This window comes from Muntiacus reevesi, chromosome 5, assembly GCF_963930625.1.
Source record: "Muntiacus reevesi chromosome 5, mMunRee1.1, whole genome shotgun sequence".
In the NCBI taxonomy this organism is placed as follows: Eukaryota; Metazoa; Chordata; class Mammalia; order Artiodactyla; family Cervidae; genus Muntiacus; species Muntiacus reevesi.
In genome coordinates, this window is record NC_089253.1 from 115,730,055 (window position 1) to 115,743,715 (window position 13,661).

A 13,661-nucleotide genomic window follows, 5' to 3' on the forward strand; every position below is an offset into this window, starting at 1 on the left:
CTGGAACTTAAAATGAAGTAACTAAACTTTGGGGCTTGGGTGTTTAATGATGATTGTACAAACCACTGGCTTCACAAGTCAGAATCAATATAAAAACCTCGATCATTTTTCCCTTAAAGAGAGAGAGAATTCAAAACGCAAAGTTCAGTTTTGCAAACCCAGAAAAGATAGGACTTTTGCCAGGAGAAGAATCTAGCTACTCTCCTGTCACTGGATAAATCCTGTGGGATGTCAGAGAGGTGGGAGAGAATCAAACGGCGGCCTGTTCCACGCCATCACGGTAGCGCTGATTTCTTATCTGTGGGAGCCCCCCTCGCCAGAAGAAACGGCTTCAGTTCATTGGGTGGTCGCTCTCAGCAGGCAAAGTAAGAGGCAGCAGTGTCCCCATCTCCTGCTAAGAGTTCATGAACTGAAAAGCTGTGCAAGGCAGAATCTGAACCCAGGGTTTCAGGATCTAAGCCCAGTTTTCCTTCTGAGAGAAACTTCTCTCTAAAATTATAATCTTCTCTATCTTGATACTTCTCCAGTGGCTTCTCCAGTTGAGATGCGTCAGGACACTTATTTTTCTCAAACACTGCCCTCTGCAGGTGGTTTGGTTCAGAGGCTATTTTGGGAGCAGCCGCTGAAGCTTGGGAAACAGTTTCAATGCGTTCTGTGTTGTCACATCTATAACTTCTTCCACTGAGGCCCCTTTCACCTGGGCAATATATTCTGCTGAAATGGAAATGTTCCGGGGCTCGTTCCGGACCTGAAACAGAACAAAGAGACACTGAGTCAACCGTGACACTTGACGGAAGCAATCCTTGGACACCGTGGATAAAAGAGATGAAAGTGAGTATGTAACACCTCATGGGTTCTTTCTTTTTAAAATGGGGGTGGGGAGAAGGCCCTGAACTTCAGTCTGAAAGCTAAGGCGACAACACTGACTGTAAGGCTATGCTGCTCTTGAAACACAGGGCTCACAATACCCCAGGGCTGGGTGTTAACAGCTGAGGTCCCAGAACCTAGCGCGTGACGCAGTCTGCACACTGGACACTGGGGACCTGCTCCTCAGGCAAGTGCCTGTAAAGGTGGAGTTCTGCTGCGTGGCCACGACCCCCCACAGGCCGCAGTGGTGTGATTCAAGTCATGCCATCGAGTGTCTCAGGAATAAACAGATTATGCACCCATATTTCACTGATTCTACGACGCATTTCTCCCCTATCCTAACGTCTCTGAAACTGGTAAATATTTTATTGACATTCAATGGCATGTCAAAGTATAATTGCTAGTGTTTTCTCCCTTAAGGGTCACAAAATAGTGGTACATCTACAATCACCGGCATTTAGATTTGATGAAATATATTACTGTTATTATTATTTACTCAGGATGATAATGTTCAGAGGAATAAGATAACTGTTAAGAGTAAAAAAAAAATAACCTTGATAATATAGGCTGCTAAAAAAACAATGAAAAACGTACACCCAGATTTAGGTTCAAGGACATTCTTTATATTGTTAACAACACGATTTGAACTGGGTAGGTCCACTTATACATAGGTTTTTCCCAATAAAAATTACAGTACTGTACAATCCAAACTTGGGTTGAATCTGTGGATGCAGAACCATGTGAACGAGGGCTGGATCCAGGGATGTAAAACTAAAGACATGGAGAGCGGATAGATGCGGATTTTCATGGTATGGAGCAGGGCTGGAGAAGGCGTCAGTATCCCAACCACTTCGCTATTCAAGAGTCAACTGTACTCTGTTGGATACAAACAACCTACATGGCAATATCCAGTTAAATATACTCACGCTAAAATTTATAGTTATTAACCAGAATGAGGAAAAGTGTTTATTTATTGACTAACACACATGTTCACCGCATAAAAGCAAGATATGAGATGATGTGTTAAGGCTAATTCTATTTTTATGAGAAATATATTATGTGTACATATATGGATATAAAAAAGTGTGGGAAAAAAAGTGTGGAAGGGCCTAAGAACTTGCATTTATTTAGTGCTTATCATAGGCAAGGTTTTGTTCTAAGTTTTTCATGGAATTTCTCATTTAATCCTCAAAATAACTCTATGAGATAGGTACTATGATTATTACCATCCCTTTTTTACAGATAAGAAGGGATCCTAAACAGCTAGTAAACAGCCCAATTTAGGTTTCAACCTGAGCAATCTGTTGTGGTAGTTTCAGGTGTAGACACTAAGCTTTTCTACTATACTGGCCTAGATTTCAATATTACATAAATTAGGTTGTGACCCATAGCAAATAATATTCTTTGGAGCACTACAGCCATATTTGGAAAAGACCTGATGAAATTCAAGTCAATATAACCTTTCAACCTAGCACTAAAGTAAAATTCCATTGTATTTATACTGTAATGAGAAACGCAGTTAAATCGAAAATATTTCAAATGAAAGATACACTAAATAATGTAGAAATAGGAAATCATTTACCTGTTTTTCTGGTCCCAGTGCAGGGGAATCCGTTTCTAAGCAAATTGAAGTTAAAGGCAACTGTTTCACAAGTTTCTGCTTCTTAGAGAAAAGAGAAAGCTAGTAAGTTTAAAACATGAGAAGTAAAGATTAAATAAGGAGCATTAAACCTACCTGTCAATGCATTCTACTCTGCAAGAATCTAAACTTCACGCCTGAATATTCAACTAATAAATGTCCACTATGTTCTCACCATTCTACACTAACAGATTTAAAAAGAAACATTTTTGGGAATTCTCTGGTGGTCCAGTTGTTAGAACTCTGTGCTTCTACTGCAGGGGGCCCAGGTTTGATCCCTGGATGAAAAACTAAAGATTTCACAAGCACTGCAGTGTGGCCAAAAAAAAAAAAAAAAAACCACCACATAGTTTGCCAAAAATTATCTGAAGCCTCTAGGGACTCCAAGAGTACCAACCAAGAGTGAAAAATGAGGTACATCCAGCAAGAACCAAACATCTGGTATCACATGCTCACTGAAAGATCCATGGAAGAGATGTCTGTTGCTTCTCCACCGCTACCATACTCAGGGTTTCTTCCTGCTCTTCACTTTAAGGCAGTCAAGGTTTCATGTTTATAAATCCAAGTTCATATGCATATTTTGAATTTTAGATTAGGAAATACATGGTTTTATATTCTGTTTATGATCTTGCCTGGATATAAGGACTTCAATTAACTCAGTGAGTTTTACACCACGAGAAATTCTCTTGTTGCCACTGCACTTTTTAAGGTAAAAAATGGAAAGGTGATACATGATGCACAGTGGAACAATGATAAAATAAATTATTTTAAGAGTAAAAATTTCAGGCCTTCCCTGGTGGCTCAGTGGTAAAGAACCACCTGCCAATGCAGAAGACACGGTTCGATCCCTGGTCCGGTAGGATCCCACATCCAAGGAGCAGCTCAGCCCGCCCACCACAACCAGGAGCCTGTGCTCTAGGGCCCGGGACCTGCAACTACTGAGCCCGCGCACCCTAAAGCCTATGCTCCCCAACAAGACAAGCCCCGCGAGGGGGAGCCCACACACTGTAACAAAGAGAAGTCCCCCGCTCACAACCAGAGAAAAGCCAGCACAGCAATGAAGACCCAGCACAGCCAAAAAAAAGAGTAAAAGTTCAAAAGCACAGGAATATGTATGCTTATGCACTGCTGGCAGACAAAAATTAAACTGGTGTAAACTTCCTCAAAGGAAATGTGACAATTTAACCACATATTTAATGGTTAATATTTTTCTTAATGGTTCCATTTATACACAGTAACTGCAAAAGTTATGTGAACAACTGTGGACTTACAAAGCTATTCACTGAAGTGCTATTTTTAACAGTGAAAACTAGAAACAACGTAACCTTTACTTAAGGTAATGCTTAATTAAATTAAATTTCCCTGGTGGCTCAGATGGTAAAGTGTCTATCTACAATGCAGGAGACCCGGGTTCGATCCCTGGGTGGGGAAGATCCCCTGGAGAAGGAAATGGCAAGTCACTCCAGTACTCTTGCCTGGAAAATCCCATGGATGGAGGAGCCTGGTGGGCTACAGTCCCTGGAGTCGCAAAGAGTCGGACACGACTGAGCGACTTCACTTTCACTTAACTAAATTACAGTACATCCATATTGTAAAATATTATATAATCACTTTAAAGAAGAAATAGGTCTATGTTTATAGATACAAAAAGCACCCATGAAGCTAACTCAAAACAAAACAAAAAGGATATGACATCTTCATATTTTATATGAATCAGATGTTAACAATGATTGTCACAGTGGTAGGATGGGTTGGGTTGACCTGAAATTTGTCTTTTTCTGAAGTGCCTCAATTTTCTATAATGCACAAATATTATCTTTAAACTTAGAAAAAATAATAGCATTTTAGTTTTCAAAAAGAAATGATACCACTGCTAAAAAGTACTACTAAATAAGAAATTTTCCATGAATGATAAAAGTAGGAAAAATAAAAATAATCTTCGATCAACTATACTTCAATAAAAATTAAAAAAAAAACTAAGCTAAATTGGTAAATAAAAAATAATTTTGGGATTATTAATTAACTTGACCTAATTGACATTTCTAGAACATCCCACCTGAAACTCTAGAACACTCCACCTGAAAATAAAGTCCAGTGTCCCAGTATTTTGAAATAAAGTGCTTCAGCTTTACTCTTCCAGGCCTCCCCTGAGTCTCAGAAGGCTGGTTCAAGAGTTAATGATAAGGAAAACTGGTAACAACTTAAACTACAAATCAGTCATATAGGAGAGTCACCAAATTTCCAGTTTCCTGAAAGATACAGACGGAGGTCTGACACACATTCCTAAGTTGTTTTTACAGGAAGCAGACCGTCACCAGATGAAAACTGCTGACCTCAAGCATGTAGATCTCAGACCATTTGAAACTAGAAGATTGACTGACGATGCTTAAAACTTTATCTTGATGTCAACCAATTTGAGAACTGAGTACAAGCTGATGACATGCCCTGCAGCCTTCTCCCTCACACAGCCTTTAAAAACACTTTTCTGAAAGCTATCAGGGAGTTCAGGTCTTTTGAGCATGAGCTGCCCAATTTTTTGTGTGTGGATTCAATTTATCTATTTTTTTCTTTGGTGTCATGGCAAAGAAAACCACTGCCTAATTTATGGTCACAAAGACTTAGATCTGTTTTCTTCTAAAAGTTTTGTAATTTCAGCTCTTACATTTAGGTCTCTGATCCATTTATGAGTTACTCTTGATTTAAGTATGAGGTAGGGACCTAGGATTAACTTTTGTAATGAAACCAGAATAGTACACAACAGTACAGTAACGTAAACAGTACTGAACAGTAAAAGTTCACGACAGCAAAGTAAAAGTTCATATTTTAAAGTGTTATTTCACAAGTGTAGAACGAAATTTAATGAAATATTTTACCTGCCCACTTCTTACGATAGAAGGAGGAATTGAGAAGAAGTACCCAGCCTTTACTCCTTCCATGGCGACAGATGGCCGACCGTCAAACGCGTGCAGCAACACTTTGTCAGCACCTCTCAAAAATGAAGTCAGAGTTCATTTTATTTCCTTAAGGAAAGGTTTTCCCACAAATCAAATTAAACAACACAGATTTTAAGTAAATGTTGGTCACTAGAAGGTTCTGTGGTTTCTAAAGGGTAGATAAACGTACAGTGTTCAACCAGTAGAATAAAAATATAGTAAATTCTTAATCTGCAGAATAAGTAAATAAAATTGAAACAAATTTTAAACAATTATTTAAACGTCTCATACCAAACCTTCTTGAAGTTTGTGAACTCTCAAATTATTGTTCCTAACAGGTTTTTAAGTGGTCAAACTGTCCTTAAGAAGGATGCTACTGGAAATGAGGAATTGAATGATTCACAAATTCAACAGCCAGAGTAGCTTTCCCAAAAACTACTTCCAGTTCTCAAAGCAAGGCTGCTCAGCCTTCATAAAAATCATGCTCTCAGTGATCCCAAGGGATTCAGTACTCCCCACTGAGAAGTACAATGCTTTCAAGTTGTAGGCAATTACCTTTACCTCACTATTTGATATTGTTTTTTCAAATAGCAGGTGTGACATTTAGTGGGTTAGAACCGTGAGTTATGAAATCAACTTTGTGGGTCATGACTGGCCAGTGTGTGCTTATATTCAATATATACATACACATGCACACACACACACATATACCTATACACACATACATACAGATGTACTGCTACTTAAACTTCTGTCAGTTTTCTATACGAGTCTATACCGAGTTTCAAAATAAACTTCATTTCAAAATAAACTTTCAAGTTGAAAGTTTGAAACTTACAGTTTCAAAATAAACTTCTTACTGTAAGAAGAAATTTAAGAAGAAATTTTAAAAATTTCACTTTAAAATTTGAAAAGTAATCCTATGAGAAGTGTTTTTCCTTTAGGAACAATTGGTGAAGATGACAGTGCATTTTATGTATAATGGCCACAATCTGAATAATGCCACTTTCTGAAGCAGCAGCTACAAAACAGGCAAAACAGTAACCCCAATGCGATCACCCTTCTTTGCTGTGTGTTTTCCTCTTTCTCATCAATCAGCTGGTTAAGCTGCTTAAAAAACTGGAGCTGCTAATTTTTAAATGAAGGGACTAAAGATTACTTGATCCAATTTTAAAAAATTTTTATTTATTTATTTTACTTGATCTAATTTTTCATTCGGTTTATCCTGGCCTGATGAACATTACACACTGAAAACCTTGTAAATAGTAGGCTGACTTGCAAAACCATCTTAATTGATTTCCATCTCTACCCATGACCCTTTCCCTTCCCTTTAAGAAAAGAAATAAAGATGGCTTGTTCTATGAGAACATAGACTGGAATTGTCAAGTTTAAACATTAGGAACATTTTTCTCAGGAACCTACATACCTTGCTCATTTAAGAGGCTGATGGTAGGTCTTCCGGCTGAGCGTGAGTGAACATTTCTGTTTAACAACAAAAAAATTCCTTTTAAGTATTTACTATGAACATGTTATTTTTGACCTGTTAAAGTAGTTAAGAAAAAAAGAAAAATAGACCTCCATTTCAGGAGAATCATTATTTATCAATAATGTGCTTTAAAACTATTAATATAGAAAGATGACAATTAACCTACAAAGGCAAATTTAGTCTTTTGGCTAACTGGACCTGTCTGATTAGGACTTGTCTTTGCTCTTCTTTCTGTTCATCAGTGCCAGCAAATCTGGGGGAGAAATCCAGTCCAACCTATAACAGAAAAATAAAACAGAATCACGTTTATGGTTTAATGAATCCCAAAGGACAGATGATGGAGTAGTACTATCCAAGAGAAATATGAGTCATATATACAAGCCACATACACTTTACAGTTTCCAGCAGCCATATTAAAAACACTAACAAGACTGGTGAAATTCATTTTAATAATATACTTTAATTCACTATTCCTAAAACATTATCAATATTATTATAGTCATTCATATTATTATCTCAACACATAACCAATGTAAAATTATTGAGTTATTTTACATTCTTTTTTTTGAGATGCTGAGACTTTGAAATCCTCTGTGCAGTTTAACCTGACAGCACACATGAGTTTGCGCCAGTCACAATTCAAGGGCTCAGTAGCTGCATGTGGTCACCATGCTGGACAGTCATGATTATAAAGGACTGCTTCCCTTGATGCTATTTTGGCATGCACTGCTATAAGCTATATTCTGAATGTGTTACTCTTATCTTTTATCTTTACAAGTGGAATTACCAAGTGATAAAATGTTTCACAACTGTAAATTATTTAATACAAAGGTTTTAAAATTATAAACTCTAACCTATTAATATTTAAAGTATGCTTGTACATACTATTTCAACTAACCAGAGAGATGCCCTTATTTAAGCAAAAGAAAAAAAGCAAAGTATATTGAAATGTTAATAAAGCAGTTTTCTCCCATTAACAAGCCCATGGGGAGGTGTTCTATTGTTTTATCCCTAAGTGCTTTTGCTTACTGAGGAAGTACTGACAAGTTACTATTCAGTTGAGCAGGGTGAACATAATTATCTAAGTCTGTTATAATCACCAACACTGAATTAAGGACTGCTTTCATGTATCACATGGAGGTCTGGATTAGAAATCACTTGACCAGCTAGTGGATATTTACCTCTCCAATTGCCAATAACTGATCCTTATAATTCTCGATAATGGGCAAAGCTACATCCAAATCCTGGGATGGAAAAAAAAAAAAAATTCATTCAAATAGAAGGCGAGGAATTTCATAGGTTTTGTACCAACACCTATTATATGCCAGGCACTATGCTATGCTGGGGCCTTTACATACAAATCCTTTACCCAGTTGAGGAACTAGGAATGGTAATCCTATAATGGTGAGTAATTCTAGCTGGAAATTTGAGCAGAAATGTCCCATACCCAATTAGTTTCAAGAACATTACTTCTCATGAAGATTCCCACTTAAACACTTCCTTCTGTTTAGGAGGCATTACCTGGTATTTAGGAGGAGTGATCTGGATTTCCTGGAATAGCTGAGCAAGAAAGAATAAAGCCACCAGGTGGTCACCTTGGTGAGTCTGGGAGTGCACTGTTATATTCTCCTCTTAGGGTATGAATGAATGACTTGTGAATTTTAATAGTGATAATCCCAAACATCTTTTCCACTATTTTCACTGATTTCATCTTTATACTTCTATATACCCTATTTTTGTCTTAAAGTTTCAACAATATAAATACTAAATATCATGTATATGGCTGTTTGTCAACTACTGAAGTAACTGTGTACTACTAGTTTCCGTATCACTATTTCCACTTAAAGAGAATTTCCTTCAGAAAGATGGTAATGATAACCCCATATACAAGACAGGAAAAGAGACACAGATGTATAGAACAGACTTTTGGACTCTATGGGAGAAGGCGAGGGTGGGATGATCTAAGAGAATAGCATTGGAACATGTATCTTATCAAGGGTGAAAGAGATCAGTCCAGGTTGGATGCATGAGACAAGTGCCCAGGACTGGTGCACTGGGAAGACCCAGAGGGGTGGGATAGGGAGGGGGGATCGGCATGGGGAACACATGTAAATCCATGGCTGATTAATATCAGTGTATGGCAAAAACCACTACAATATTGTAAAGTAATTAGCCTCCAACTAATAAAAAATAAAGAAAAAATTTTTAAAATTTAAAAAAAGAGAGAGAGAATTTCCCCTGTAAGGGTTTTCTTGTAAGGCAAGGGAAAAACAAATATGTGGAAAATTTGCTTCTAGATATTTTAAATTACTTTGAGGATTTCAGTCTCAGAGTATATAAAGTCAAAGTACTTCTAGTGAGAATAATCAGAAAAAGAAGAATTAAGAAAAGGGAGGTAAAACAGAATTGAGGAACAGGAGAAGATGTTATAATTATGCCTCAAGAGAGAGAAAAGAAGATGAGGGAGGATAAATCAAGGCCTTACAATTCCAGTAGACTCAATGAAGAAGAAATAATATTGTCAAGAGGAGCTAAGCGTATATAACCCTAGTTACCTGTCTGACAACAGCTGAGTAGGTCAGTGTCAGGAAAAGATCTTTGGTATCAAACGTTCAAACTAATCTGTGTGTCTGGGACGTCAAAGGGTCTGGAGAAGTTGGAGAGATTACCCAGGAAATGTAGCACACTTAGAAAATCTTAAGACAAAGAAATTACACATTTGGATGAAGACCAGATATAGGGAAAAAATCTTTCTGAGGGTATATGTATTATCTATAAAAACAGGAAAACAAACTTACAATGAGACTATTTCAATTCTTCATGAAATAATTTGGAAGTTTCTGGCAAGTCAAGGATAGTAAATTATTAATAGAAATACTAATTCATATCACTAATATGTATAAATATATGTGGTCTTTAACATTTTAATACATGTAAAAATATTTCAAAAGACATCCATAGGTCTATTTCTGACTTTAGCTCTATTCCTACTTCCTCCATAAGATCTCAAGTCCCTTAATAGCTAATGGTTCTATTATGGGGTTTTTAAATAATCTATACCTTTATACTCTATGACTGGGAATACTGCAAATAATTATTTAGCATTTACACATGAGGAAACGGAAACCTGGCAAAGCTAAGTGCCATAGGTTGCAGGAGGCAGCAGGCCAAGTCTCTCTGACTTCAAAGTTTATGATGTTTCCACTATGTTGCTCAAAGAAGAGGGAGAGAGAAGGGAAGGAAGGGCAAAGGGGAGGGAGGAGAGATTTATTCTGACTGATTTAAAATAATTAGAATTGATTTTTTATTAAAGAAAATATTTAGTCTTTAGAACAGGGGTCAGGCTTTCAACAGAAATGAGTGAAGTGGGTTAAGTAGGGACAGGAGCCAATGCATGGCTCAGTGGGTAAACAGTCTGCCCAAAATGCAGGAGACGCAGAAGATGCGGGTCCGATCCCTGGGCTGGGGAAGATCCCCTGGAGGAAGGCATGGCAACCCACTCCAGGATTCTTGCTTGGAGAATCCCATGGACAGAGGAGCCTGGCGGGCTACAGCCCATAGGGTCACAGAGAGTTGAACACAATTGAAGTGACCTAGCACTCATGCACATATACCTTTAACCACATTTTCTGTAAAGTTATATTTAACATTGTAGCATCACATCTAACACTGTATAATTAACTTTATTTATGAACTGCTAGGCTGTTCCTACAAATAATGCTGTAATAAACCTCTTTGTGAAAGATGACAGAATTTCTTTCTTTTGGATTATTGCTTTAGAATAAAAATCAGAAAGAGGAGGATTACTGAGTCAAAGGGTAATACCATTTTTTTATGGCTCCTGTTTTATAAGACTATTACCTTTAATGTGACACTTCTTTGGTCTTCTGGTGAAACTCCTTGAACTGGGTGAACACCCAAGCATGGCAGGACAAACCCCTTATACCTAAAAATGTAGAATGAATTAAGAAAGCAGGATTATTAGACTAGGAGACAATGTTACTCAGAAGAACAAGTAGGAAAGGATTTTTTTTTTGGAAAGGATTTTTTTTAGGCTGTTAATGTAATTTTTTTCTTCTCATTCTCTTCAAATATGGATGATCTTTGATATTATAAACATGGCACCATAAATGCATCCTTATTAGCAATTCTATTTCCTAATGAGAAGTAGCACCTTTCTGAAAGCTGCATAATCTTTTCAAATTCTCCTGAATGTTCAGCGACCACCACAAGAGCCATAACATTGGCCTGAAACAAAAATGAATAGAAGTTAGAATCTCAAACAATATACATCCACTACAGTTAAATAAAAATTTAAAGTTTTCTGTGTTTTTAGTTATCCTTGCTCACTCACACTCCATCAATATAATCATAATGGCTATCACTAATTAGCTACTATGTTTTGGGCACTATGTTCAGTGAATATAAATATTACCCCATTTAATCTGCACACCCTTTTGACATAGGCATTGCTGTAATCCATTGTATGGATCAAGAGGCATTTGGATGGAGTCAAATAACTTGCCCAAGATCATTAGGCCTATGTTACTCCAAATACCACACTCATAATTAAATTGCAGTAGTGAAAGATGGCTATATATAAAAATGGCAACCATTTCTATAACTTTCAAGGAAGACCACAAAATGCTAGCTTTAATGAATTTCATAAATGCTTCCAAAAATTAACAATTTCCCCCAAACAACTCAAAATGTTTCAGAAAACTTTTATACTTTTTCCAAGATCTTCAGAATAAGGCTAATTTAAGAACTGACAGATGGACCAACCTGTTCTATATAGCTGGCATGCCTGGTGGCTGTGGGCGTGAGTTCTGGATTCAGACTATCTTGTCTGTATCACTTTACTAATGATGCGTCTTTGGACAAGTTAATCTAGACCTTAGTTTCCTCATCTATAAAACAGGTAACGGCTGGCTATAAAATAGTAGCTTCTTTAGAAGGTTGTTGAAAAACATTAAATGAGATAATGTACAGAGTGGGCTTAGTTCAGGGCCTGGCAAATGGCAAACAATAGATGCTGGTTATTGTTAATGTGTTTTTTTACTGAAGCAACATCAACATATTATATCTAAATTTCAAGCTATCTTAGATCAAAATTAGTAGGAACATAAAAAAGAGCATGTATAGCTATTGGCTTACTTTCTTGGCTTTCTCCAGCACATCATCCAGATCCTAAAATAAACATAAGTAATCATGATTATTTTAGATGCAACCAATGCAGTTGAGGCACCATAAAGATGACAATGATGGCAAGGAACAGGGTGGTGTGATGTGCCTAGCTGACCCACCTTCCATTTACTCTCTCAGTAAATTCTGGCTTATGTTCCAAATTTACTGGAACAGAAACTGTTATTGGTTGTTGTTTTGTTGTTGTTGTTGTTGTTATTGTTAAATATAAAAGACACTTGTCTGTCCTACTCTACCCTTCAGCAGCATTAGAAACTTCTCACTTGTCTACTCTTTTCTTCCCCAAATATTTTCTACTCTTGGCTTCTGCAAATACTTCTCTCTAGCTATCTGCTACTTATCAAGCCTCCTCGACTGGCTCTCCCTCCTCTGATTTCAGCACCGTAGGCTTCTCTCTGTGTACTTCCCGTTAGGTGATCTCATTACTATACTCATTATGCTAGTGAGTCCCCAATTTTTATCTCCAGTCTGTAATTCTCTCCTGAACCCAAGATTCACGTTTTAAAATGACCATATGACATCTCCACTTGGATGGACATTAGGTTTCAACATGTGCCAAGCATAACTATTTTCTCCCCAACAAATCTATTCCTTCTGCCTTCTCCAATCTGTTTTCCCTCATCTCAGTAAACAGCACCACCATCTCTCTGCAGCATCCTCAAGTTCTTCCTCTCCCTCTCTGCACATCCAATGCTTCTCAGTATGTACTTTAGAATCGATCTCCAAAATATAACTGAATCCATCTGCTTCTCTCCCTTGCAACTCTCCTGCAACCTCTATCATCTTTAGTCTGCAAAAGCCTCCAAACCGGTTTTCTAACTTCTAACCCTTGCTCTCCTCTATCCATTTACCCACACATCAGCAGGAAGGTTTTTAGATGGATTATCAGATCATGTCTCTCTCCTTCAACCACCCTACCGTCCGACAAACCATTTTACAGGATCCCCATTGTGATTCTAATAAAATGTGAATTCGTGCCTCACCGTTCCTACGCACACTTCTTCAGTGCGATTTTATGCTTCTCTCTTTTTAGCTCATCGGACACCACCCAGCCTTTCGAGAGCTTGAATGTGCCAAATTCTGTCCTGTCTGGAGGCCTGCGACCCGCCTGCTTTCCTCATCACCGTGCACCCACCGCTTTGTCCTTCTTCCCCAACTTAAGGGTCACCTCTTGAGAGGTGTCCGCCAAAACAGAACCCCCTCTTCTTTCTCTAATACTAGCCTCTGGCTTCCAATGTAGCAGGTAAAGCACGTTGACATTACGCGTGGAACTTCGCCCCACGGGAGGATAACTCGAAGGGTAAAGGACGGAGGCCGCCCCGCTCCCACGGGCCCGACCTCGCCCTCACGTACGTGGTCAAAGTCCGGGGCGGAGAGGTGGCAGTGACAGTCCACCATCCCTACGCCCACCGCCCCCATCTTCGCAGCCACCAAAACCCGTGGACTCGCCAGCGGAGCCTCAGCCGGAACGCTAATGCCTCGTTGCGCTAAGTTTCCGGCCGGACGGGTGCTCCTTCCTCCCGGGGAACCC

At 38.2% G+C, this 13,661-nt stretch overlaps 1 protein-coding gene across 2 annotated transcripts; it reads right to left on the minus strand.

Annotated features, from left to right (window-relative positions):
• Positions 1-468: 468 nt before the first annotated feature.
• Positions 469-13,617, minus strand: TATDN3 (TatD DNase domain containing 3). Of its 2 annotated transcripts, none has more exons than XM_065936242.1 (10): positions 13,484-13,617; positions 12,083-12,115; positions 11,100-11,173; positions 10,787-10,871; positions 8,107-8,169; positions 7,092-7,201; positions 6,866-6,921; positions 5,380-5,492; positions 2,450-2,530; positions 469-748 (listed from the first exon to the last, which is right to left on the minus strand). In XM_065936242.1, the coding sequence occupies exons 1-10, from the start codon at positions 13,547-13,549 to the stop codon at positions 605-607; spliced, it is 825 nt and encodes a 274-aa protein (XP_065792314.1). In that variant the 5' UTR covers positions 13,550-13,617; the 3' UTR covers positions 469-604. The 2 variants fall into 2 exon arrangements, with proteins under 2 accessions (XP_065792314.1, XP_065792315.1); XM_065936243.1 differs by having other exon boundaries at positions 2,450-2,527; positions 13,484-13,616.
• Positions 13,618-13,661: the final 44 nt, after the last annotated feature.

Bases quoted from the DNA above. Each gene is read 5' to 3' on its own strand.
- TATDN3 (XM_065936242.1), bottom strand. From the start codon at position 13,549: ATGGGGGCGGTGGGCGTAGGGATGGTGGACTGTCACTGCCACCTCTCC. The intron at 11,174-12,082 runs GTAAGCCAATAG...TTTTTGTTTCAG, and splicing joins TGCTGGAGAAAGCCAAGAAA to GCCAATGTTATGGCTCTTGT. The intron at 2,531-5,379 runs GTAAAATATTTC...CTTTTCTCTAAG, and splicing joins CTATCGTAAGAAGTGGGCAG to AAGCAGAAACTTGTGAAACA.